Source organism: Aethalodelphis obliquidens, unplaced genomic scaffold, assembly GCF_003676395.1.
Source record: "Aethalodelphis obliquidens isolate GAN/ISIS:26980383/991018 unplaced genomic scaffold, ASM367639v1 scaffold59, whole genome shotgun sequence".
Classification (NCBI taxonomy): Eukaryota; Metazoa; Chordata; class Mammalia; order Artiodactyla; family Delphinidae; genus Aethalodelphis; species Aethalodelphis obliquidens.
In genome coordinates this window covers 2911935-2939687 of record NW_020838003.1, presented here as the reverse complement: position 1 = coordinate 2939687, position 27753 = coordinate 2911935, and the positions used below count along the sequence as shown (strand labels likewise).

Here is a 27753-nt window from a genome sequence, read left to right as displayed (position 1 = left end):
TTTTATACAGCCTTGGTCCTTCCTTTCCCTTCTCTTCCTTTATCGTCCTTTTTCTTTTCCCTGTCTTATTTTTAACACCTTGTATTCAGTGCTGATACAGGCCTTTACAAAGGAGCACACAATGAGTCTACAGGAGGAACTCAAGGGTGATGATAGTATTCGCATGCATACTTGGGACCTGAGGTTTGATTTAGTCACAAAAAAATGTCATTGGTTCTTGAAAGAGGATCTTAATCACCCATTTGTCATTTCTTGTCAAAGAAAATAACATGAGCATGAATGTACACTGAGGGATTTTTCCCCACTAAAAGAAAATATTCATTCAATGTTATAATTGATAAATGGGAACTAAGGTCAATTGTGAAATAGTCCTTACAAGTTGGTAACATTGAAGTCAAGTAGCACCTTTTAAAGACAGTGTAAATTTCATTCTGTCTAGAGTTAGAGATGAACAAGGACGACCACTCAAATTCCTCTCTACTCATCAAATACTGAGACGGGTGTGTGAATCCAAGTGTTTCTAAAAAGAAGTCAGCAGAGGGCAGACAGCAGAAGCAGGAAGAACTACAATCCTGCAGCCTGTGGAACAAAAACCACATTCACAGAAACGTAGACAAGATGAAAAGGCAGAGGGCTATGTATCAGATGAAAGAACAAGACAGAACCTCAGAAAAACAACTAAATGAAAAGGACATAGGCAATCTTCCAGAAAAAGAATTCAGAATAATGATAGTGAAGATGAACCAGCACTTCGGAAAATGAATGGAAGCAAAGATCGAGAAGATGCAAGAAATGTTTAACAAAGATCTAGAAGAATTAAAGAACAAACAGAGATGAACAATACAATAACTGAAATGCAAACTACACGAGAAGGAATCAATAGCAGAATAACTGAGGCAGAAGAACAGATAAGTGACCTGGAAGACAGAATGGTGGAATTCTCTGCTGTGGAACAGAATAAAGAAAAAAGAATGAAAAGAAATGAAGACAGCCTAAGAGACCTCTGGGACAACATTAAACACAACCACATTCGCATTATAGGGGTTCCAGAAGGAGAAGACAGAGAGAAAGGACCCGAGAAAATATCTGAAGAGATAATAGTCAAAAACTTCCCTAACATGGGAAAGTAAAGAGCCACCCAAGTCCAGGAAGCACAGAGAGTCCCATACAGGATAAACCCAAGGAGAAACATGCTGAGACACATAGTAATCAAATTGGCAAAAATTAAAGACAAAGAAAACTTATTGAAAGCAGCAAGGGAAAAACTACAAATAACTTACAAGGGAACTCCCATAAGGTTAACAGCTGATTTCTCAGTAGAAACTCTACAAGCCAGAAGGGAGAGCCATGATATACTTAAAGTGATGAAAGGGAAGAACCACAACCAAGATTACTCTACCCAGCAAGGATCTCATTCACATTCGATGGAGAAATCAAAAGCTTTAGAGACAAGCAAAAGCTAAGAGAATTCAGCACCACCAAACCAGCTCTACAACAAATGTAAGGAACTTCTCTAAGTGGGAAACACAAGACAAGAAAAGGACCTACAGAAACAAACCCAAAACAATTAAGAAAATGGTCATAGGAACATACATATGGATAATTACCTTAAACGTGAATGGATTAAGGGCTCCAACCAAAAGACACAGGCTTCATGAATGGATACAAAAACAAGGCTGTATGTATGCTGTCTACAAGAAACCCACTTCAGACCTAGGGACACATACAGACTGAAAGTGAGGAGATGGAAAAAGATATTCCATGCAAAAGGAAATCAAAAGAAAGCTGGAGTAGCAATACTCATATCAGATAAAATAGACTTTCCAATAAAGAATGTTACAAGAGACAAGGAAGGACACTACATAATGATCAAGGGATCAATCCAAGAAGAAGATATAACAATTATAAATACGTATGCACCCAACATAGGAGTACCTCAATACATAAGGCAACTGCTAACAGCTCTAAAAGAGGAAATCGACAGTAACACAATAATAGTGGGGGACTTTAACACCTCACTTACACCAATGGACAGATCATCCAAACAGAAAATTAATAAGGAAACACAAGCTTTAAATGACACAATAGACCACATAGATTTAATTGATATTTATACGACATTCCACCCCAAAACAGCAGATTACACTTTCTCTCAAGTGCACATGGAACATTCTCCAGGATAGATCACATCTTGGGTCACAAATCAAGCCTCAGTAAATTTAAGAAAATTGAAATCGTATCAAGCATCTTTTCTGACCACTACGCTATGAGATTAGAAATCAATTACAGGGAAAAAAATATGAAAAACACAAACACATGGAGGCTAAACAATACATTACTAAATAACCAAGAGATCACTAAACAAGTCAAACAGGAAATCAAAAAATACCTAGAGACAAATGACAATAAAAACACGATGATCCAAAACCTATGGGATGCAGAAAAAGCAGTTCTAAGAGGGAAGTTTATAGCCATACAAGCCTACCTCAAGAAACAAGAAATATCTCAAATAAACAATCTAACGTTACACCTAAAGGATCTAGAGAAAGAAGAACAAACAAAACCCAAAGTAAGCAGAAGGAAAGAAATCATAAAGATCAGAGCAGAAATAAATGAACTACAAACAAAGAAAACAATAGCAAAGATCAATAAAACTAAAAGCTGGTTCTCTGAGAAGATAAACAAAATTGATAAACCATTAGCCAGACTCATCAAAAAAAAAGAGGGAGGGCTTCCCTGGTGGTGCAGTGGTTGAGAGTCCACCTGCCGATGCAGGGGACACGGGTTCGTGCCCCAGTCCGGGAAGATCCCATATGCCACGGAGTGGCTAGGTCCGTGAGCCATGGCTGCTGAGCCTGCACGTCTGGAGCCTGTGCTCCACAAGGGGAGAGGCCACAAGAGTGAGAGGCTGGCGTACGGCAAAAAAAAAAAAAGAAAAGAAAAAGAGGGAGAGGAGTCAAATCAATAAAATTTGACATGTAAAAGGAGAAGTTACAACAGACAACACAGAAATACAAAGCATCCTAAGAGACTACTACAAGCACTCTATGGAAATAAAATGGACAACCTGGAAGAAATGTACAAATTCTTAGAATGATATAACCTTCCAAGAGTGAACCAGGAAGAAATAGAAAATATGAACAGAGGCAATCACAAGTGATGAAATTGAAACTGTGATTAAAAATCTTCCAACAAACAAAAGTCCAGGACCAGATGGCTACACAGGTGAATTCTATCAGAAATGTAAAGAAGAGATAACACCCATCCTTCTCAAACTCTTCCAAAAAATTGCAGAGGAAGGAACACTCCCAAACTCATTCTATGAGGTCACCATCACCCTGATACCAAAACCAGACAAAGATACTACAAAAAAAGAAAATTACAGACCAATATCACTGATGAATATAGATGCAAAAATCCTCAACAAAATACTAGCAAACAGAATCCAACTACACGTTAAAAGGATCATACTCCATGATCATCATCCCAGGGATGCAAGGATTCTTCAATATATGCAAATCACTCAATGTGATACACCATATTGACAAACTGAAGAATAAAAACCATATGATCATCTCAATAGATGCACAGAAAGCTCTGGACAAAATTCAACACCCATTTATGATAAAAACTCTCCAAAAAGTGGGTATAGAGGGAACCTACCTCAACATAATAAAGGCCATTTATGACAAGCACACAGCAAACATCATTCTCAAGGGTGAAAAACTGAAAGCATTTCCTCCAAGATCAGGAACAAGACAAGGATGTCCACTCTCCCCACTATTATTCAACATAGTTTTGGAAGCCCTAGCCACAGCAATCAGAGAAGAAAAAGAAATAAAAGGAATAAAAATTGGAAAAGAAGATGTAAAACTGTCACTGTTTGCAGATGACATGACTCCATACATTAGAGAATCCTAAAAATTCCACCAGAAAACTACTAGAGCTAATCAATGAATTTGGTAAAGTTGCAGGATACAAAATTAATGCACAGAAATCTCTTGAATTCCTATGCACTAATGATGAAAAATCTGAAAGAGAAATTAAGGAAACAGTCCCATTTACCACTGCAACAAAAAGAATAAAATACCTAGGAATAAACCTACCTAGGGAGACAAAAGACCTGTATGCAGAAAACTATAACACAGTGATGAAAGAAATTAAAGATGATACAAACAGATGGAGAGATATAACATGTTCTTAGATTGGAAGAATCAATACTGTGAAAATGACTATACTACCCAAAGCAATCTACATATTCAGTGCAATCCCTATCAAATTACCAATGGCATTTTTTACAGAACTAGAACAAAAAAATCTTAAAATTTGTATGGAGACACAAAAGACCCCGAATATACAAAGCAGTCTTGAGGGAAAAAAATGGAGCTGGAGGAATCAGACTCCCTGACTTCAGACTATACTACAAAGCTACAGTAATCAAGACAATATGGTACTGGCACAAAAGCACTAACATAGATCAATGGAACAAGATAGAAAGCCCAGAGATAAACCCACACACCTATGGTCAACTAATCTATGACAGAGGAGGCAGGGATATACAGTGGAGAAAAAACAGTCTCTTCAATAAGTGGTGCTGGGAAAACTGGATGGGTACATGTAAAAGAATGAAATTAGAACACCTCCTAACACCATACCCAAAAATAAACTCAAAATGGATTAGAGACCTAAATGTACAACCGGACGCTATAAAACTCTTAGAGGAAAACATAGGAAGAACACTCTTTGACATAAATCACAGCAAGATCTTTTTTGATCCACCTCCTAGAGTAATGGAAATAAAAACAAAAATAAACAAATGGGACCTAGTGAAACTTCAAAGCTTTTGCACAGCAAAGAAACCATAAACAAGACCAAAAGACAACCCTCAGAATGGGAGAGAATATTTGTAAACGAATCTATGGACAAAGGATTAATCTCCAAAATATATAAACAGCTTATGCAGCTCAATATTAAAGAAACAAACAACCCAATCCAAAAATGGGCAGAAGACCTAAATAGAGATTTCTCCAAAGAAGACATACAGATGGCCAAGAAGCACATGAAAAGCTGCTCAACATCACTAATTATTAGAGAAATGGAAATCAAAACTACAATGAGGTATCACCTCACACCAGTTAGAATGGGTATCATCAGAAAGTCTACAAACAACAAGTGCTGGGGAGGGTGTGGAGAAAAGGAAACCCTCCTGCACTGTTGGTGGGAATGTAAATTGATACAGCCACTATGGAGGTTCCTTAAAGAACTAAAAATAGAACTACTGTATGACCCAGCAATCCCACTACTGGGCATATACCCTGAGAAAACCGTAATTCAAAGAAATACATGCACCCCAATGTTCATTGCAGCACTATTTACAATAGCCAGGTCATGGAAGCAACCTAAATGCCCATCAAGAGACGAATGGATGAGGAAGATGTGGTATATATATATATAATGGAATATTACTCTGCCCTAAAAAGGAACGAAGTCAGGTCATTTGTAGAGACAGGGATGCATCTAGAGACTGTCATACAGAGTGAAGTAATTCAGAAAGGGAAAAAAAAATATCGTATATTAACACATATATGTGGAACCTAGAAAATGGTACAGATGAACCGGTTTGCAGGGCAGAAATTGAGACACAGATGTAGAGAACAAACGTATGGACACCAAGGGGGGAAAGCAGCAGTGGGTTGGGGGAGTTGGTGTGATGAATTGGGCGATTGGGATTGACATGTATACACTGATGTGTGTAAAATGGATGACTAATAAGAAAATAAATAAATAAACATTAAAAAATAATATAATACATAAATAAATAAATAAAAAGAAGTCAACATAACATTGGGTTTGCCAAAATGTTCATTAGGCTTTGCCATAATGAACTTTTTGGCCAACCCAATATTTGTCTTCTGTGAATATTTCAGCTGCTGCAGCAGTATTTTACTTAATGTTGACCTGTGGTCTGAAAAATTGTATTGCCTCTCTAAACATCTGATGTCTTACTTATGTCAACCCAGTTCAAAAATTTGCACTTGATATCATCTGAATATAATTTCTCAGAAAAATGGGAAATGTGCTTAGCCTTACCAGCTTACTGGTGACTTCTTGAAAAGGGAATATTTCTAGTTTTACTCTATGAAGAGGCAAATTACTCCACCTGAAATCATCACATATATATTCTGACTTTCAGAGAAGGGCCTATATTATAATAAAAAGTGAATTAAACTTGGTTGAAACTAATTTAAACTATTATTATTCTCTTCATCAAACTCAATTTCTTCTGGAACTTTTACCCTCCCTTCATAGTTTGTAAATACTCACCAAATCAAGTGTAAAGCCTAGAAATTACCAATAACATCTAATTGATAAACAAAATGAAAAACGCTCCCATTCTAGTCTTGGATAAAACAAGAAGAGTCACAATTGTCTGCAATGTAGAAATGCTATGTGGCAAGAGTAAAGATAGAAATGAAGGGTAGAATTACTTTGTATGTTTGATTATAAAACAAATTAAGGAAAAACCTAGATCCATTAAGTAGAAGTGCAATAACTGTTCTCTCTGCTTCTACTCCTGCTCTTCTAGACTCAATTCCCCTTGACACAGTATGAATAATATTTTAAAAACATAAGCCAGATCATGTCAATCTCCTGCTCACAGCCATCTTTGGCTTATATGAAAGTCCTTACAGGGTCTACAAGGTCCTATGTGAGCTAGCCCTGGCTACTCTTTCAACAGCATTTCCTATCAGCTCCCCATAACTTATTCATGTTTAGAACCAATCATGTCTGTCAAAGTAATTGTAAAAGTACACATTTATTCTTGTGCTTAATCTGTCATTCCAAAGGCTGTTTTGTTTTTCCACAATGAAGTGATGAATGCTAACATAGGTATAATGGACCAATATGATGACTGCCAAGAGACAGAATGGAAGTCAGTCCTACGTATACCTAAGTCTCCCAAGAAGCTGTTCTTATAGACATGTCAGCAATTAGGGCAGGAATTAGTCTGCTGATGACATTTCACCAAACAACAGCCACTAAAGACTTACCTGCAGCTACTACGATAACATCTGCCAGCAGAGTATGGATCTTCAGTTGTTCTTTGGGAGTATATCTGTGAGCTATTGTCACAGTTGCATCACCTGGAATGCAGAATAACTTCCATTAATGATTACTGAAGTTTTTGTTGTTTTTTTTTTAATTTGTGAATGCTCCAATTCTAGAGGACTTCCAGTTACATCCTAAGAATAGGAGAACTGCTTTGAAATTATCAAGTCACTTAGCAAGCAAAAGCTAGATAATCTAGATGACGCAAAATATTGTACCCCTCAATTGAACAGTGGAAAATCAAATGAGATAAATGAAGGTATGTGCTGATCATCATAGGAGAGTTTTAAGTAGAGTCCTAGAAACCCAGGATTTGAAAGTTCTGTATTGACAGGTCAATATAGATGCAGGGGATACTCACTGGCTTGATAATATGTAAATATTGAAAACAACAAAATAAGTGCACTAAAAATGGCACAATGTACTGTGGAAGCATAGGTGAGAGATTAATTCTGCTTCATCCTGAGGAGGTGTCAAGGAAGGTTTCCTGAAGGAGTTAATATACATTTTTAGGTCATAAAGTATGAACAAGACTATACTAATCAGGGAAAGAATAAAAGAGCATTCCAAGCCAAAAGGATAGCAGGAAAAAATGGACCAACTTTGAAATTATATGTTTAGAAAATGATGACGAGGTCTAGGATATAACAGGAAGTATTCATACATGATTTAATTAAGAGATGTAGGAATAAGAGAGGTTAGCAGTATGAGGGATTCCAGTGCTTAATGTGTGAGCCAAGGAAGGGGAATAAGGGAAAGGCAGTGATGAGGGAAGTCAAAGGAAGGACTTGCAGTAAGAACAGGGCCGTGTAGGACAGTGTTGTCTCTCTTCTCCTCCCAGATAACATGCAAATGCTACACAGTTAACAACAAAAACTGCACAATTTTTAGCAAAACTAGAAGACATATTGTACACAGACTCCAAAAACATGGAAGAGTTACCCAGGATCAGCAGAGTTAGTAGATACCACATAGGGAGAAAGGCAGAAAGAAGTTCAGAGAATAACAAGATGGCCAGCAGTGGCAGATCTCTGGAAATGACTACAAAAATATACATCCTGAAGGTGAAGGGATCACATAAAATGCAATATATATCCCTCTTATTTGTAGCAGAAAATGTGGGAATAAGGGCAGAAGAAGCCCTCTTGGACCTAGCATAGTTCACAGTGGGTAGTAACACAAAGACTCAGAGGAGCCATTCAAACAGGAAGCAGTTTGACTCTGTGAAAGTGGTGAAGGAAGAATCTGAAGGCTGCTCAGCATGTCCTCCCCAAACCCTAACAGAAGCACCCTGCAAAGATAAGATCCAAGAAAATCCAGCTCATTCCATGATAAGTAATTTTAAAAAGGATTTTACACAGCATCAATAAAAGGATACTATATAAGAATCAGCCCAGGGGAACCTTGATTCTAGTGGTAGTTACATGACTATATGCATTTGTCTAAAGTTATGGAACTATACACCAAAAAGGAGTAAATTTTACTATATGCAAATTTTTAAGTAAATAAAAGGATACATTTTAAAAGTGGCAGACCCAAGGAAAAAAAACAAAGAAAATTTTAAATTTAACAACAAAGTAATAAACTCAACAGAAAAATGTTGTTATGGAAAAGTTGAACATTATGGCCAAACACTATGCCAAACACTTAAAAAATAAGAACTTAAGAGTCATACAAAATGGAGAAAAAAGACTTGAGTCCATACAAATTGACCTATAATAGTCAACAGTGAGACACATATCAGTAAAGTTGCTGGATTTTAAAGACTAAAACAGGAATCCTATGAGCAACCAGGCAAAAATTCAGATTTTTACATTCAATTCCAGAAAACAGCAGAGCAATACCTACAAGAGACCCATGTAAAGAAACTGGGAGCAAGGATTTCATATCCAGTCAAATTGTCTTCCAAGATTAAAGTTTGCAAACAATTTTGAAATTGTAAGAACACAGGAAATATTGTTCCCATGAGTTTTTCCGGAGGAATGAGCTAAAAGATGAACTTTAATGAATCAAAATGTATCTGAAGAAACTGGCAAAAGGACTATTGGAGTGTTTTGAATATATTTAATAACAAAATTAAGGCAAAAAAGTGTGAGGATTGGGGTGATAGACAAAATGTTAAATGCTATTTGCTCTGATTAGGTAGAATTAGTGCAACTAACAAAATTAGAGTAGGAAGGACAAAATTGAGAAAGTTTGCTGATTGCCTTATATTTAATGACTAGAATGAACAGATATAATTTAAAGCTGACCAATCAAATAACAGAAATATGAGAATATTTAAAAGTATAAGGTAAACACACTACAAAGATAATTTTTATTGGCAAATATCAGGTAGGAGACAAAAGAAATGGAATCATGGAAGGAAAAGGAAACATTTTATCATTTCTTCTAATAGAGTATCAACAGATACCGTATAAAGAAATAGAGAACTAAGAGTACTGTATAAAGTTATAATTATTAACTTCCTAAATCTTCCTAAATAATAAAACAACTATATACAAAAAAGAAAAAATATAAAAAGTAAACAAAAACCATAAAAACAACAAAACAGAAGATAATATGACATTTCAGACTGCATATATTTACCATAATAAATATAAATTTTTCTGTTATCTATTAAAAGAATAATATATTAAAATTGACTCACAAAGTAAAGTCTAGTTCTACACTTTATATAAAACATATCTAAAACAAAGCTGTTCAGAAATGTTGAAAATAAAAGGTGGGCAAACATATAACAGGAAAATGACTAATCAAAAAAAAATGATGTTCTTATTATCAAATAAGGAGAAGTTCAGTAAATTTATCAAATAGGATAAAAAGGTACATATTATAATGCAAAGGTGTGATTTAAATGAAGACATGACAATGATAAATATATAAGTAACAAATAAGAAAGAAATCAGTTCATAAAACAGAAATTACAGGAGATACACAGAGAAATAGAAACACATTGAATTTGTTGAATTCAATTAACCTTTCTCAATCCATTACAGGTCAAAGGTATAGAAAATATAAGCAACATAATTAATGATATATATCTGATTACAATATATTAAACTCTGAAAGTAGATCATATATTTTCCTTTCAGGTGCCCAAAGAATATATTTTTAATGATATGACTTTGGCAACAGCAAAAAAGTAATTAATACCAAAAAGTAGATAACTAGATAAACTATAGATATTTTCTCTGATCACAAATCAATAAAGTTATAAGTATTGACAAAATCAGAAATTGAAAAACACTTCCATTGGAAAAAATTTTTAATACTGTTTTGAACAATCCTTGAGGCAAAAGGAAAACACAAAACAACATTGCAGAATTTCTAGAAACATTTATAATAATAGTACTACAGATTAGATCCTATAAAATATAAATAAAACAAAGCTTAGAGGAAAATTCACAGACTTAAATTATTATATAAATAAAATAGAAATTAAAAAATGAGTGAATCAATCATTTAACTTAAAATGTTAGATAAAGAACAATAAAATAAATAAAAGATATTAGAAAAAAATTAATAAACATAAATGTTAAAATGTTTATAATAACTAAGACTAAAAACTGTAACATTATAAGCAAGGAGAGAATTCAATAAATTAGCCAAGTAAAAATGAATATATAGAAATAAATATGAAAATTAAAGAAAACCTCAACTAAAATTGGAGTTGAGGAGCACCTGTAGAAGGTGCTCTCACTACTATCACTTTCCATTGTTTGCATGCACTGGCCTCTATTTTCATGCCGCGTGGGAAGAACTGTATCTTGCTTTACCAAACAAGAGGAAGTCTTCTATTTCAGGAAGGAAGATTTTCCTTGCCCAGCAACAGACCAGCCAATGAGAAGCCATTGCCACCCTGAACTCTTACTTTCCTCCAGTAAACTTTTGTTTAGAACAGTCCCTCCAAACTATCCCCCCCCCCCTTTTCTCTATAAAAGTAAGCTCCCCTCCTTTGTTCTCTGGATTTGCCTATGGTCCACCATAGCTTGCATCTCCCAAACTGTAATTCCTCTGGCTATTCCCAAATAAACTCATCTTGCAGGTATGGTAACGGGCTATTTTATTTTTAAAGTTGATATAAATACTATCATATACAACAACATGTAAGATGATATAATGAAAGAAAAGACCCCATTATAATAGCAATACAAAAATAAAATACTCAGAAGTAAACTTAACAAGAAGTGTGTAAAATCTATATGGTAAAAGAAAATCTCTAGAACAACACCAAAAGATTTAAGTAAGACTGAGGAACTAGTCATGGTTTTAAGACAAACCATATTCTTGAGTAGGATTCAACATCATAAAGATGACAGTTCCCCCTATATTCATTATACATTGAATACAACTACAAAAAAATGGTATTTTGCTTTTTTCTAGATGAATATAATTTTATTCTAAAGTTAATATGGAAAAATAAAAGAGAAAACCAGGAAATCTTTGAATAGGAAGAACAATGAGAGGGAACTCTTTGTACCTGATACAGCAGTCTTTTTCATTTCAGATAATGGTACCACCTTCTGCCCAGATACTTAGAGTAAAAGTCTGAGTTCCCCTTGTTTTTTCTCTTTCTTTCATTTGCTATAAACAATCAACAAATGTAGAGTATATGTTTAGAACCATCCCAAGCCACCAAAATTATGAAGCATCCTCCCATCTCTATCTTAATACAATTCTATATTTAGAAGGTTCCCCTTATACATTAGCAGCCCACTCAAGCATTCTCTTGTTCCAAATGAGAGCCTCCCAAATCCCTGCAAAAATCAAAATTAAAACCAAACCTTCCCACTTCATCATTACTGATGATTTCATCAAGGAACTGAGCGATACATAATCCAGTGAGTTATATACACATGTAATTAACAATCTGTAAAGCTTCAAGCAAAAGAAAAAATATTGAGATGAATTTCAATCAGCATGGAAAGATCTTTTAGATAACTCCACTCCTTCAATAATAATATCTAGTTAAATTGTTTTTACTCCTAAGTGAGTTTGGCTAGGAATACCCATGGAAATATCAAAGTCTTATTTAGACTTGATTGATCAGTTAATGACTATTGTGCTGTCAAACAATGGGAAGGTTTTTAGCCTGCTATTCATTAAAATGGATGACGATAGCAAAAGAGAGTTGAGTCATGGGAGTTAAGAGCAAATGTGTTCAAATAATGCCTCAGACGCTTCTGCCTTTTCCCCTTGATACCTGTTCCTGGTTCTGAGAACTAGATATCCTAACTGTCTTACTTGGCGTTGTGAAAATTCTTGTCATTTCTGTTTTCAATTCTGGCGCCCCATTACTTTTGTTCAATGAATCCTATGACTTGTTGCACCTAGTCATTTCTAGCACCTCAAATTTTTCCCTAGGGTAATCAGAACCAACAGGTTACAGCAGCTACTCCATAAAATGATGTATATCTCTGACCCTCAGATGACTTTTTCCCTCATATTGTGAGTATGAAAAGAGCCTGGGCTCAGGCTTAATTTTTCTATCACACAAACCCAGATAAAAATGCTCTGTGACCACCTACAAGGGTGGGATAGGGAGGGAGACGCAAGAGGGAGGAGATATGGGGATATATGTATATGTATAGCTGATTTACTTTGTTATAAAGCAGAAACTAACACACCACTGTAAAGCGATTATACTCTGATAAAGATGTTAAGAAAATGTTTTATAAGAAGTATTAAGCAACTTCACTGTGCCCAGTGCTTTACATCATGTTTGTAAGATATGATAAGAATAAAAGACTTAGAACCTATCTCCCAGAATCATAGAGTTCTGTTAGAACTTAATAAATTAGCTGCTGGGCAAGATATGCTTCTTACTATATAAAAGTCCACAGTCAATCAAGACTTGTTTCCTGGAAGCCACCTGCACAGTTTTCTAGGCTATCATTACCTCTGTAATTTATGCAAAACTGCAGATTGTAGCAAAGAGTTGTTGGCAATTAAAATTTGAGGAAATTAATATTTTCTATTTAAAAATGTTAAGACAAACAACACAAAATGATTCATTTTAGAGTATCATTTTTTTGTTAAAATTACCTAAATGAGGAATTTACTTTTGTCAGACATTTCCAGCCATTCCCTACATTCATTCATTCGACAATCAAGAAATAATCCCAGGACCATGCCAAGTGATGGAGATACACAATTCCCTCCTCTCATATGGAAAACAGATCTGTGAATCAGAATTATAATACAATGTGATGACTCCACACTAAAAGGAGGTATAAGTTACAGTGTTGGCACAGAGAACCATTATCTACTCTAGCTAAGAACAGCACAGGGGCACTTAGAGGTCTAAGAGAGAGGTTCTTGATGTGAGTAGGAATTTGGTTTGCTTCTGCTTCAATTCCCTTATGCTTTTCCTATCCCTTCCAACTGATAAATCATTTTCCATAAAAATAATTACAGGCATATTATTTCGCCCAGACTTTTGGAAAGTTCTTTCTTACAAGAGCTAAAGTCTCCCTTTTGGAAAATTTTACTAGGATCCTAGATCTATCTTCCACAGCAACGCAGGACAAGTCTCATCTTCCTTTTCCATGAGGCAAATCTTCAAATACATACTTGCTCGTGCCTGTATAAGCAGATGAAGCCAAATGGCAAATCCAACAGGAGCTAGAATCTCACATGTAGGGTTTTGCTTTGTTACTTTTTAAGGGAAAAATGAGTCACTCCCAATATATTAACTCATACCATGGTCTGTTTGAAAGGGAAAATCACCAGGGAAATCGCAAGAAGGAAAACTCAGTATTTGTCAACAGAATAGCACTAGCTGGATAAGAGAAGCCTGAGTTCTGTTTTCGGACAAATGCCTCGAGAGGCCTAAAGATTCTGAACTTGAACATGTATTTCTTTCCCTCTCCATAAGCTGCAATTACATCTTTAAGCATAAAACAGACAAAAAACAAAATGCACAGAGCCAAAACATATGTGATGAAAATAGCTCTTATATAAGAACTTACTACACGTCTAGCACTGTTCTAGTACTTTACACGTATTAACTCACGCAATCTTCACCAAACACTGTAAGTGTATTTTTTATGAGGTAGAAACTAATATTATTTACATTATTATAAATAAGAAAACCGAGAAAATACAAAAAGCCCATAATTTGTCCAAGGTCATAAAACTATAGAAGAGTGATAATTCAAATTTATTTAGTTCAGCTCTAGTGGCCAAGCTCCTAGTCACTTCACTACACAGCCTCCGCCCTAAGCAAAAAGGAAAGGAACCATTGGAGTTCACAGTTGTAAAATCAGAGCTGAGAAACACTATGTGTTCACTTTGGTCAGCAGAATAGCATTTCTGGGATTATCATCCTGACTCTTTCAGGAGGCCAGTGGGGGATCTTGGATGACACTTCTTTTTCCTTAGGGATAAAGTCTGCCTTTAGATCTCACCTGGAACACACTGGTAGTACTAATAAGACAGCATCTGACAGAAAACACATGTGTCTCTAACACAAAAAGGACATTTTCAGCTTTAATTTTTACCACTTGTAAAATAATCAAGAGCTAATTTCCCCAGATCTTAAAACAATACTGTACTCTCTTGGCTCCTGAATTCCATCTACTATAAGTTTTCTGTTTCAACTTCAGCTGTTTTTTCTTTGTTTAAATAACTTTAGATACAGTTACAGAGTACTCAGATCTAAGCCTTCTTTTCATGCTTAAAATGGGCCAGACTTTAATCTGGTATCTGGTCAAGACCTGGCTGGTTTGATTTGCTGTTTATCAGTCTTTCAGTTATCTTCCAAACACCTTGGGTCACTAGGTGGATGACAACTAAGGAATATGGTTTCACGTTTAGTTACTCAAATACCGTTTCAATTCCACTCCTTTTAAACATCTATCTCAATCTATCTCTTTCGTGAGAAAGAGTATTAGGAAGGACTTACTGAATCTTGACCACCATTGTCTCTAGATAGTTAAAAGATCCTCCCCTGGCTTCAGCCAAAAATTATTGAATCGAAATCATGGATTCATTCATTTAACATAGACAATATATAAATGAGCAAATACATATATAATAAAAGTTTGCATAGAAATAAGTGCTATGAAGAAAAAAGCACAGAGTAAGTAAACAGAGTAATAGCATAGGTGCTACTTTGATAAGGTGGTCAGGGACAGCCTGGAGAGATAACATTTGGACAGAAACCCGAAGGAAGTGAGGAAATAATTATGTAAATAACTTCCAAAAAGAGCATTCTAGGCTGAAGGAAAACCAAGGGCAAAGATCCTGACACGTGAGCATGTATGACATGTTCTAGGAAAGCAAAATGCAGGTGTGGCTTGGAGGGCAGTGATGAAGGTGAGAATGGTAAAAATTGAGTAAGGAGAGGCAGCCCAGGTAGGATCATGTAAGATCTTGCATATCGTAGTAAGGAATTTGGATGTTATTCTGGTGTTTTATTGTTTTGAGTGTTATGGGAAGCCACAGATGATTGAGACACACCAGTTAGAAAACAGACTGCACGCGGGAGATGAGACAAGGGTGAAGGCGGGAAACTGGTTTGTAAATTTTATAGTGTGAGATAACGGTTGTCTGAACTAAGGTCTTATTAGTGAAGATGGTGAGATCATGGGTATATTTGACACAGACTGTTAATGGATAAGACATGGGGTGTGAGAGAGAGAAGTCAAGGATGGCCTGAGCAACTGGGTGAATTGATGGCGACATTTACTAAGACAGGGAAGACTAAGGGAGTAAAATTAAGAGTGAAGGTTTGTATATGGTAATTTTGAGATGCCTACTGACCATCCAAGTGGAGTTGTCAAGTGGACAGTGGTTATATGGGTCCAGAGTAAGAGGTGACACAGGCGGTATTTAAAGCTATGAGGCCGGAAAAGATTGACTAGGGAATGACTCTGGAACAGGAAGTGAAGCCCTGGGCTCATTCCCATACGTTGAGTAGTCTTCCTCAGTTACCCTCCCTGTATACATTCTTCTGTGGAGCTTCCTAAAAAATACCGATATTCAGATCCAACTCATAAAGACTCTGATATGATTGTTCTGTGTTGGGCTTAGGTGGCTACATTTTTAAAAGCCCCCAGATGATTACAGTGGACAGCTAAGTTTGAGAAACACTGGTTTAGAATTTGGGAAGAAGGGAATAACTCAAAAACTGAGAATGAGAAGAAACGTCTAAGTGAGATCAGAGAAATGTATGCCAATGGTAGCTTTGATCTATGCTAAACAATAAGAGAAACAACCCTATAAAATATGGCTGTTTCATTAAATTAAAAAGCATGTTATAAATATTACTCAGTCCATTACATAGTTCCCTGCTTATAAGTAATTTTAGGAGAAAATATTTTTTGGTCTTAATATCAGAAAATATTTTATTTATCCTGAGCATGTGTTTCCTTTTTATTAATCTTTATTGGAGTGTAGTTGATTTACAACATTGTAGTTATAGTTTCAGGTGTACAGCAAAGTGAATCAATTATACATATACATATACCTACTCTTTTTTTTTAGATTCTCTTCCACATAGGCCATTACAGAGTACTGAGTAGAGTTCCCTGTGCTAGCAGGTTCTTACTAGTTATCTATTTTATATATAGTAGTATGTATATGTCAGTCCCAATCTCCCAATTTATCCCTCCCCATCTTACCCCCTGGTAACCATAAGTTTGTTTTCTACATCCATGACTCTATTTCTGTTTTGTAGCATGTGTTTATTTTTAACTCTAAAGATACTTACTTGGGTAACTAGTCATCTTTTTTTCCTGCCTAAAAGCTCACAGGATGAAATTAGTAACCCTATCACAGAAAGTATAGTTTAGACTCAATTAAATAAATGTACCAAACACATATTCAGTGTGCTTGGCAGGGGAAAATATCCATGAAGATTTAATGATATGCCTATTTTTAATAGTAGCTTTATTCTTGGCTCTATTTTAGTTCCAGGCCTTGCTTCCCCTTTTTCTTAACTAGTTCTCATTTGCATTGTGCTTCATATATTGTTGTGGACCACCTCAAATACTTTTTAGAATAAATGCAGTGTAATAGCTTATATGAACTGAACACTGAGTTCTAGGGAAATGCAGGAACAGAGTGTGCACTCGGGCAATATGATAAAGAGCCTATTCTCATTAACACTAGGCTCTCCTGCTCCAGCAGTCAATCTTCACCCATCAAGACTGCAACTATGGTGTAAACAAGTTGCCAGTTATAAAGGAAAATATTGGCTTTGGAGTCTTATATTTTTAGGATTATTTTCCTATTAATAGTGATAAAATGTGTTAAATCATCCACATGAATCAATTCCCAGGTGACGAAATTCCTCATGGTACCAAACAGCTAGGTCAGTATTCCTGACTGTGAAACAGATTTTAAGCTATATATATATATATATATATATATATATATATATATATATATATATATAAAACTAACTAAATTTTAAAGCGATCAGACCCTCCCAAATCTTAGCCAAAATGAGGTAGTCAGCTCAATCATGGGATAAGGGGCATGAGCCAAAGTATTGCCCTTTCCTTTCTAGTTGTTTTGGCTGGGAGATGTATGTATGAGATCTATTTGTTAAAGCTTTATATAATTTTTACATTTATTTTCTTCCTTCCAAGATTAACAGATGAAAAGAAACTCAGGAATCTTATTACAAAGTCTTATTCTGCAAACTTGCTTAAAAGACCATAGACTAAGGCTAAATAAGTATTCTCAAGGCTCTGAATTCATTCTCTGTGTGGAAAAAGGCTAGACCTCTGGGGTGCATTAGTACAAATTTAGCAAATATATAGATACAAATATGGCAACTATAAATACAAATATATACACACACACACACACATATGTGAGTGTGTGTGTGTGTGTGTGTGTGTGTGTGTGTGTGTGTGTATGTATATAATAGTTTTAGGGGGGATAAAAACAACTTTCAGGGTTAAAGACTTTTACTCTCACAGATTCACAGTACTTACTATATTAAAGGTTATATTATATTACTATATTCACAGTCAAGATATATGTTTGATTTTGTTTAACCCAGATTTCCCAGACTTATTTGACTAATTTTTGTCCCTTTAAAAAAAAAACTAAACCCATTTAGAGAAACACACTCCACAGGGTGTGGGTCATCTCAAGAGGTGAGAGGCCCCGAAATACGGGGTGGTTAGTTTTTATGGGCTGGGTAATTTCATAGGCTAATGAGTGGGAGGATTATTCCAACTATTTTGGGGAAGGGTGGAGATTTCCAGAAATTGGGCCACCTCCCACTTTTTGGCCTTTTTAGCTGGCCTCAGAACCATTTAAAATCTTGTGGTACATCCGTGCTCCTAAGAATACAGCTTATGAATAGCCATATTAAAACTTACATGATACTCTTGGTCTACAAATAAAGAGAATTTATTCATTCATTTATTGAACAAAGACTTTTTGGAGAGCTATTATGCTAGATGCTGGAAATAAAATGGGAAGATAAAGAGATATGGTTTTCGCTCTTGTGGAGTTAACAGTCCAGTGAGTATGATGAAAATTAATCAGATAGTGACACAAATAAATGACAATCACAAACTGATAAATGTTGTGAAGGAAAAGTTCTTCAATGTGTCTATGGTGGTGTGTGTGAGGGGGTGGGAGAGATTTTCAGAAGTTCTATCTGATGTACTTACTATATATGTATAATAACACTGCTTGGCATTGACCTGATTTTTTTTTAAATCATCAAATCATCATTTACCATTATGGTATGAATGATTTATTTTGTACAGAGTGAACTTTTTCCTTCTGGAGATTTTAGAAATTTTTAATAACTTCAAGTAGAATATAGTTTTAGTTTTGTCTGTGAGGTGGGATTTTTTAGTTTGAAGTGAAGAACAGTGACAGAAGGTAGACAATAAAAACATTCCATTGCAAATAGTACAAAAGATAGGCATAAAAAGGTATAACATTAATGTATAACTATAGCTAGAAATCATCCACTCCTTCCCACAACCAAGCTTTTTATTATAGAAAGCTCTCCTCCTTTGCAGCATTTTGCACAATTATAATGATTAATCATTCATACCTAATTGTTTGATCACTGTCTTTCCTACTAAACTGTAAGCTCAAGAGGACAGGGCAATATCTGATTTATTCACTATCATATTCCCATGCTTAGTGACAAAGAAATCAGTTCCTCTGTAAGAAGGCAGCATTACATGCCAGCAGCTCAAGAAAAAAAAAAAAAGTCTAAACAAAATGATAGATTTTAAATGTTTTACTGGAAAAATGCTGTGACCTCTTTCAATTAATGCTGTCAGCAATAATTTTCCTTCCCTTCCCAGTATCCTTAGGTCTCCTCTCCCCTTCCTGATGGTCATGAGGCATTCTCCTCTCCTGTGATCTGACTCTTGGGCAAAAGGGGAGTCATAAGTTATACTTTTATGTAAATGCCTATAATGTTAAAATATGAAGGAGTTAGTTTATAGTAAGTACCTAGCTACTTCTGTTCCCTCCTCCCCACTATATAGGGATTTTTTTTTTCCGTAAACGGCAGTATTTTATTTTAAATCCCTAGCCTGCAGTCTTATTTTCTACAATACAGGCACACAGGAAACACTAAATAACTGTTATTGATTCAATGACTAGTTGCATTATTACATGCCAAATCCTGTGCTAAATTTCAGAGATACAAAAAGCCTAAGACAAAATATTTGTCATTGAGCAGTTCATATTTACTATGTCTGTGTAGAAAAGGGGACCAGGTAGACAATCAATATGCAACAGGATTAGTACTGGGATGGCAGCACATATAACATGTAAAAGTTAGATTTGCTGCACATCTTGAAAGGTGGGCTGGAGGTGAGAGGAAAGCAGGCGAGTGAGGGGAAACAGCATTCCCTGCAGAGGGAACAGGGTATGTAATGGAAAAGAGGCCTGGAAGAGATGGTGTGTTTGGGGAACAATGTGCAGTTCTATGAAGCTTCAGCATAAGGTACCAGGGGGAACTCGATGGGATGAATGGCTGAAAAGGCTGGTGGAGCAGAAATGAATATCCTAACAAGTGATGCTTTGAATAATCGGGCTTATAGACATCAGAAAAGGGATGCTTTGTGCTGATAATTATGAAAAAAAAAAATGCCTGGTACTTTGAGGTCATGAGGAAAGAGGGAAAATGAAAGGGGAAAAAAAAAAGATTTGGACTTCACTTTATATTTTAAATAGTGTTTAATGTTATTTTCAACAGGGCAACTAATAGTTCCAGCTGCCTGATGTGAGAATATGTGACATTTTTCCAAGTTCATTGCTTTCCAGATACTAGCTGGCTGAATTTCAGAGATGTTGAAAATGAAACAGTACTCCGACTACTCAACTTAGAAAATGAGACTACAACAAGCATTTGTTCTTTTCTATTGCTTTCCACTATGCAAACTCAAAGCTGTAATTCAGTAAAGTTTAGTCAACACAGAGGCGTCATAAAACATAATACCCCCAATATCTTACCACGAGTACTTCTACCTTAGGAATAGCAGAATGGGAGGAGAAAAGACTATAAATGCCTGCCGTCCCCCTGCCCCCATTTGACAATGGTTCATTCCACAGCGGCAGCAAAAGTCTCACTCCATTCCACTGGCAACAAGACTAAGAATCTCCGTCCGGGAGGCGTGATTGCTTTGCGTGACTCCTCTCTCCTAGGTGTTCCTTTTTGTCTCCTCTCTTTGAAACTTGAGAGCACCTGGTCCAACCTGGCACTGTGTTGAGCTTAATCATACATAACCACTCATATTACACTGCACTGCCTGGAACATCCATTCCTCTGTTACTACCTGAAGGCCCCTCCTGTAGGTGAGAGAGAATGCTCCCAGGCTAGCAAAAATGTTCATTTTCACAACTGGAGCCAATTTTCACAAAGGAAAGGCATCACACTGACAAAATATCTTGTGGTTTTCCATTTAGATAGGAGGTCCCCTTGAATGAAAAATACCTGATATATAGAAGTTGCAGCAGGTGGGCAGCTTGAGTGCAAAAGCTGAACACCAATGCGGAAGCTGTGCTTTGAGAAACACAGTGTCCTGAAGATGCAGTCTGTCATCTTCTGGAAACAGGGGGCCAAGTCTTCTTCACCCCTGTACCACACCCCCACCCCAGTGTTTCACAGAGAATACGCACTGAACGCCTATTACCTGAATGCAGTCAAGAATATCCCAAAGAACTCTAAGCAAAATCAGCTTAGTTGCTGACTCTTCCAAAATGCTCTTTTAAAAAGTCCCAGCAACCAATGCCACTGCAATAGTACCCCAACCTTTTAGTTAAAAGGAGGAGCATGTTGTGGCCATTTAGGGGGATCTATTTAGATGACATGCCCTATGTAAGAATATAAAATAGGCAGAAATGAATTTACTCTAAAAGAATTTGAAATAAAATCAGACTATGTATTCCTTTGGTTATAATTAATACACATAATGCCTGGTCATTATGGCACTTTGTTATCTTAAAGGAAAAAAAAAAACTGTTTCAGAGAAATTGGAGAACTCTGTTTTACTCCATCAGGGTAAGCTAAACATAAAGACATTGTGCTAAAGCCAATAGTATTCAGTTTTCATTCTGAAAACTGAAAGGTTAAGTTACCTGGGTAGGTTACTACACACAAAGACGTTAAAAGAATACCAGTGAATTATAGGTGATCACAATGATATTAAAACATCCTAACAAGTAGTGGGGCTCATGAGAAGAGACTCCACTGTCAATCTCTTTACATTTCCTCAATTAACCAAGGGCTTCCCTTAGCAAATTGAATGCTTTCTTAGGGATGCTGAATTTTATTTTGTGCCACTAAATATTTATCATTTAAATCACCCATACTTGCATATCATGCCCCCTCTGTACTCTGTCCCCCCACCCTACCACCACCAAGACTATAAGCTCTTGGAAGACAGGAACTATCTCTCACTCTCTATAAAGTACACAGTGGCTTGAATGTCATGTCATCTTTAAAGCCTCCTGTGATGACATGTCCTCAGCAGAAGGTTATCTCCCTGCAGCATCCTGCTGTGTTGAGTATCAGCACTAATTCTTTACCTCAAGATTTTAGCACATTCTCAGTCCTCTAAATATTTTAAGCCCTTGAAGAATTAAAAGAAGCTCTTTCTCACAGAACAGCCGGGATCCATGTCCTAAATAATCAAGACTAAAAGCCAGCCCTGTGTAGACACATATTAATCAAGCTAAATTACAGTATCGCCATTTTTCTTCTAGTGCAATTATCTTTGGCTTTAAGACACAAATGAATCATTTGGGCTCTGAATCTTTTCTGGCAAAGAAGTACGGTGTGAGCTAAATGCTCAACATTCTGAGTGTCATCAGAACAGGTTCTATAGATATGAATTTGCCCAGTTAATCCTCCTTCATTATGTCCATAAGCTAACAATGCACATGTAGTCACTGCACATCATTACTGCTCTAGCAGACATGGACATTTGAAATATTAACTTTCCCACAGACTGCAAATCTTCAGTAAGCAGCTCTCAACAATTCATTATACTAATCCTATATGTCACCATACTCCTATTAAATATGCATGAGATTAATAAACACCACCCATGTTGCGAACTATCCAACATCATTTTTAATACAATTTATTACCTTTTAGATACTGTAATTATAACGGCACCTGTATGCCACTATAACTGTAAATTTAACCACCTGGCGTTTAAGTAACTAGTACTATATCTAATTCCAATTTTGTTCAATTTCTAACATGCATTCAAGTGAAAATATTTTGTAACACAAAGTATAAAATATTTATAAAGTAAATGTGTTTTATGACATAGGACTATCTAATTTAAAATTGCATAAATAAGAGGTAAATTAACTTACTTAGACTTAGGTATTTTATAAAAAAATAATTCAAAATTGAAATTTATCAAGAAATTAGCACACAATATATTAATATCCACAAGAAAAAGTGCAATGTAAACTTTGGAATATTACGATGTCATATTTATAATCTAATATTAACTTTATAAATTCTATGTTTATGCAAATTATTACAACAAAGATTAGATTTGATCCAAATAAAAGTAAATATAAAACCTACAGAAAAAGAAAATAAAATTTCAAATGAAGGTGAAAAATACATCATTGACCTTGGATTATGTTATTCTAAACTTTTTAGTTAGTATGGCCACAGATTATTATCTAAGCATAATAATGGAAATAACAGTAATAGTCACAGTTCACATGTACCAAGGGCTTACTTAACTTACTGTGTCAGGCACTGTGAAGAGTGCTTTACATACAAGTCTCATTCAATTTTCATAATAACCCAATGAAGGAGATATTAATATTATCTGCACTTTACAAATGAGGGAAGTGGAGACTTACACAGATTAAATGACTTACCCAAGGATACAGGGCTTGGCAGGGGAGGGGTCTGACTTCAAGTCTATCCTCCTAACCAGACAGTCAGCACCCAGCTCCCAGCTTTGTACACCACTTCCTTGAATGGCCTTGGGTAAGTCACTGAAGTCTCTAAAGCTCACTTCCTTTAGCTGCAAAATGTGAATATGAATATATTCCAGAATTACTGAGAATGAAATAAGATAGTTCATGAGAAAGTGCTGTGCAATTAATAGAGCTGCATAGTGCTGCTTGTTTTGTTATTGATGAAATAAGAAAATAATATGTTGAAAATGAAGAAAAAACTGCCTATTTTGGCTCTTGGTCAAAATCTTCCAACAAAAATGGTACACCTAGGTAAATTTTCCTGGTTGTTTTTCCTTGCTTAACAGAAACTATTAAATAAAGGTAAATATGAATCAATATCTTTATTATACCCTAAGAGATAGATGAGCATTAACAGATTAAGTTAGAAGTGAATAGTTAAGCTAGAGATGCAACTTTGTAGATGGTTACCATGAAAACTATGTTGATATTACCAGATTTGGCCTTTCAAAAAGCTCTTCAAAACTAAGGCTTTTTAAAGTTTCTTTGAGTCATTATCAGGCCCTAGTTTACTATGATCCACATACACATTTTGATTTGTTGCAATATTTAAGTCCTTAAGTCCAGGCAGGCACAAACAATTCAAACTCTAATAATTTGTAATTTTATATAAGTGATATGTTATCATTGGGCTTCTTTTTCCTAAGGGCTTCGTGGCTTAAAAAAATATTTCATATGCATTACGTCAACCAAGATCATAAAATTAGTACAGTTGACCCTTGAACAACGCGGAGGTCTGGGACACCCACCCTCTGCACAGTCAAAAATCCTCCTGTAACTTTACAGTCAGCCCCTGGATTTATGATTCCACATCCATTGATTCAACTAACCACAGATTATATAGTACTGTAGTATGTATTTAGTGAAAAAAAAAATCTATGTATATGTGGACTTGTGCAGTTCAAACCCGTGTTGTTCAACAGTCAACTGTATTTGAAAATTTGAGATCAGGAAACTGGAATTCACCAAGGTTAATAATGGTAAAAAAAAAAAAAAAACACCAAACATATCTATATATTGGTGGTGTGTTTTAGGGGGGTAGTGTGTATGGGTATACAGATATCTATCAACATGTGATTTTTATGTATCTAGTATGTATCTAGCCTTGCTACCCTTCTTAATGTCTATATTTTTAATGATATAAAGGAAGTATATATAGCCAAAGGATAAAGTAGGAACAAAGGGGCCACATTTTTCCAGTAATTCTTTTATTCATTGTCAAGGTGCTCATGTCATTAGATAGGGAATAAAGGGAAATTTGCAGAAGCCCATAAATATTCTATTTTTTTTTTTGCAGAAGCCCATAAATATTTGCAGAAGCCCATAAATATTTGCAGAAGCCCATAAATATTCTATGGGCTTCTTTATTTGCAGAAGTCCATAAATATTCTATGTCACATTTTCAAACACATTTATTTGATGATTGTAAGTGAGAAAACTGTAAGAGTACATAGAATCTCCAGGTTGCCCCTACCTCCTGGCCGTTCGTGCTCTCCATCAGTGTGTAAGAGTATGGCGATGGGCATCCCTGCATTCTTGGATCTTCCAGCCACAACCACATTTTTTCCAAATGTTTCAATTCCTTAAAACACAGAGTTTGGTTTAAATGAAGAATAAGCAACAAGAAGCAAAGTAAACATCTCAACAGCCAACTGCAGTATTCTTTAAAAACTTCTAATTTAATTTGAATTATTTTGTGGCTTGTCTATAATGTTCCCACATTCACTATTTATAAATATTTCTTTTTATAATTCTTGGATCTGTCATGTTCCCTCTCATTATGGCCTCATTAAAAAACCACAGACATTTTCAAGCTTCCATTAAATTAGTTTTAAACATTAAAATTCATATGAAGTGTTAGAAGAGTGGAGACAAAATATTAACTACTAATCACAAAGCAAGCAAAGTGCAAGGTCAAGATTAATTGGCAATCAAACTTGGAGCAAATCTAGGACAAAATGAAGTGGGGGAAAAAGTATTTTTCACAAAACTCATGCACTTTATTCTATAGGAGAGAAGCACTAAATTTATGGACTTAGAAAGGTCTGAAAGATAAAGCTTACAGATTTAACACACTTAATCTCTTTGGGGCATAGTATCTTCATAAGTAAAATGAAAAAATTAGAATTAAGGCTTTTCTAAGTACTAACATTCTAAGAGTATAATTCTAGGATCTGCTTGCCCTTGGAAGTTCTCTCCCTCAGTTAGAAAAGAGAAGATTAGCAGGAGGAGATGCTGCCAAAAATGTAAGAGACAGTGATGAAGGCAGGAGAACTATTGAGGGTCTTTGAGAGCATTATTGAATTTAGAGCACAATTCAAGGGCAAGTGTTTATAATGAAAACCTAGCTCATTAGAGATGGTGCAAAATGTTCGGCACATTTTTTTAAAAATAAACTTATTTTATTTATTTGTTTATAAATTTATTTGGTTGCGTTGGATCTTCGTTGTGGTGCAGGGGCTTCTCATTGCAGTGGCTTCTCTTGTTGCGGAGCACGGGCTCTTAGAGCACGGGCTTCAGTAGTTGTGGCTCACGGGCTATAGAGCGCAGGCTCAGTAGTTGTGGTGCACAGGCTTAGTTGCTCCACGGCATGTGGGATCTTCCCGGACCAGGGCTCGAACCCGAGTCGCCTGCATTGGCAGGCGGATTCTTAACCATTGCACCACCAAGGAAGCCCAGCATATTTTGTTTTTAAAGGTAAGGAAAAACATAATACATTTTGAAAAATGTACATGAAAATACCTTCAGCTTATAGTTTTAGAGTAGGGAGATAAACTTTCTATTTGGAAAATTCACTCCCTGAAAGGTGAAACAGCAGTTTCTTGTAACCTGGCATGTGTTCTTCATTTTATCTTATTTCAGATTATTCTTTGACTTCTGTAACTTTGTATATTCCTGTAGATTGAAGTTTAATGCTTATTTTCTTTCACTCTCTTTCAAGACAACGTGAAAATGCTCATTTTGGTACTTAGCACCCATGTCCCACAGACCAACCTGTTCGTTTGATAATTTCCCAAACAGCACTAGCAGTGGCAGGTATGAGAGAATGCTGATCCAGGCATAGTCTTCCAATGTTAATAATATGAAATCCATCTACGTCTTTTTCCGGGGCAATTCCATTGCATACTGTCCGCTCATCCACGTGGTCTGAAAAGTAAATAAAATTGATTTAGTTTTACAATTGTTATCTATTTGCAAGTCTGGAAAATTAAATTGGAGGGCCTACAGTCACATCACTTATGGTTCAGCTTTAGTTAAGATATAAAATCATTACTCTATTCCTTTTATTGCCATGAAAATAGTAAGCCAAACTGCTCTTGACCAATGGCTGTAATTAACTGCTGTAAGAGTATATGCAAGTACAGGGCCAGAAGTGGCTGGCCTGGTAAAAGGGAAAAATCTGTGAAATCAAACAATACCAATGAGATCTGGGAACAGTCAGATGATAAGGCTTTGCCTCTATAAGTTTGCATATTTAAATGTATGTTTTTCCTATACAAGATAGTTCCACGAATAGGCTTCTGTTGAATATTGTTAGCATTACAGATTAAAAGGGCTTTGTTAGTGTTAAAAATAGCCATGACATCATTAATGCCTAGCTTCCTCCCAAATGACATAATAGAAAAGCAAACACACACACACACACACACACACACACACACACACGTACCACACACATCATTTCCCTGAAGCATTATTACATTGAAATCCAAAATATCATTATGGTTTCCTTTATGAAAGGAAAAGAACATAACTTGAGTAATGACCTAATCAAATGAGATATGAGATGCCAATCATCTCATTTTGAAAAGTAATAAGTATAGAAATATAAAATAGGCTCTTAATACTACTCTATGCAGAGTAGCTTAGGGTATCCTAAATCCAACAATTAACCCACATTCCTAAAATACTAAAATAAAGGTATATTTGCTACAGAAAAGTTTCCTTATGTATTACACAATGAATGTCATTTAGAAATAATTTTTTAAAACATTATCAAAGCCCAAGTTCAAACAGTTTTCAAAAGAGACATGTCTTATGTCTCAGATATTTTATATCCTAAAAGTGACACTACTGCCATCTTACTTTAAATAGATCCAATTTGCCATTACTAGGCTACCAAATCATTTACATATATAAAAGTCATAATATGAATCATATTCAATTAGAAATTGGGTCTTTGGAATA

At 35.6% G+C, this 27753-nt stretch overlaps 1 protein-coding gene across 1 annotated transcript in view; it reads right to left on the bottom strand.

The window, feature by feature from the left end:
• MTHFD2L (methylenetetrahydrofolate dehydrogenase (NADP+ dependent) 2 like) overlaps positions 1 to 27753 on the bottom strand; it is a 138303-nt gene that overhangs the window by 68359 nt on the left and 42191 nt on the right. Inside the window, exons 4-6 of the mRNA XM_027087465.1 lie at positions 26560 to 26712; positions 25040 to 25147; positions 7053 to 7145 (exon numbers count right to left, since the gene is read on the bottom strand). Coding sequence (XP_026943266.1) covers positions 7053 to 7145; positions 25040 to 25147; positions 26560 to 26712 — 354 coding nt within the window. The remainder of the gene's footprint in view (positions 1 to 7052; positions 7146 to 25039; positions 25148 to 26559; positions 26713 to 27753) is intronic.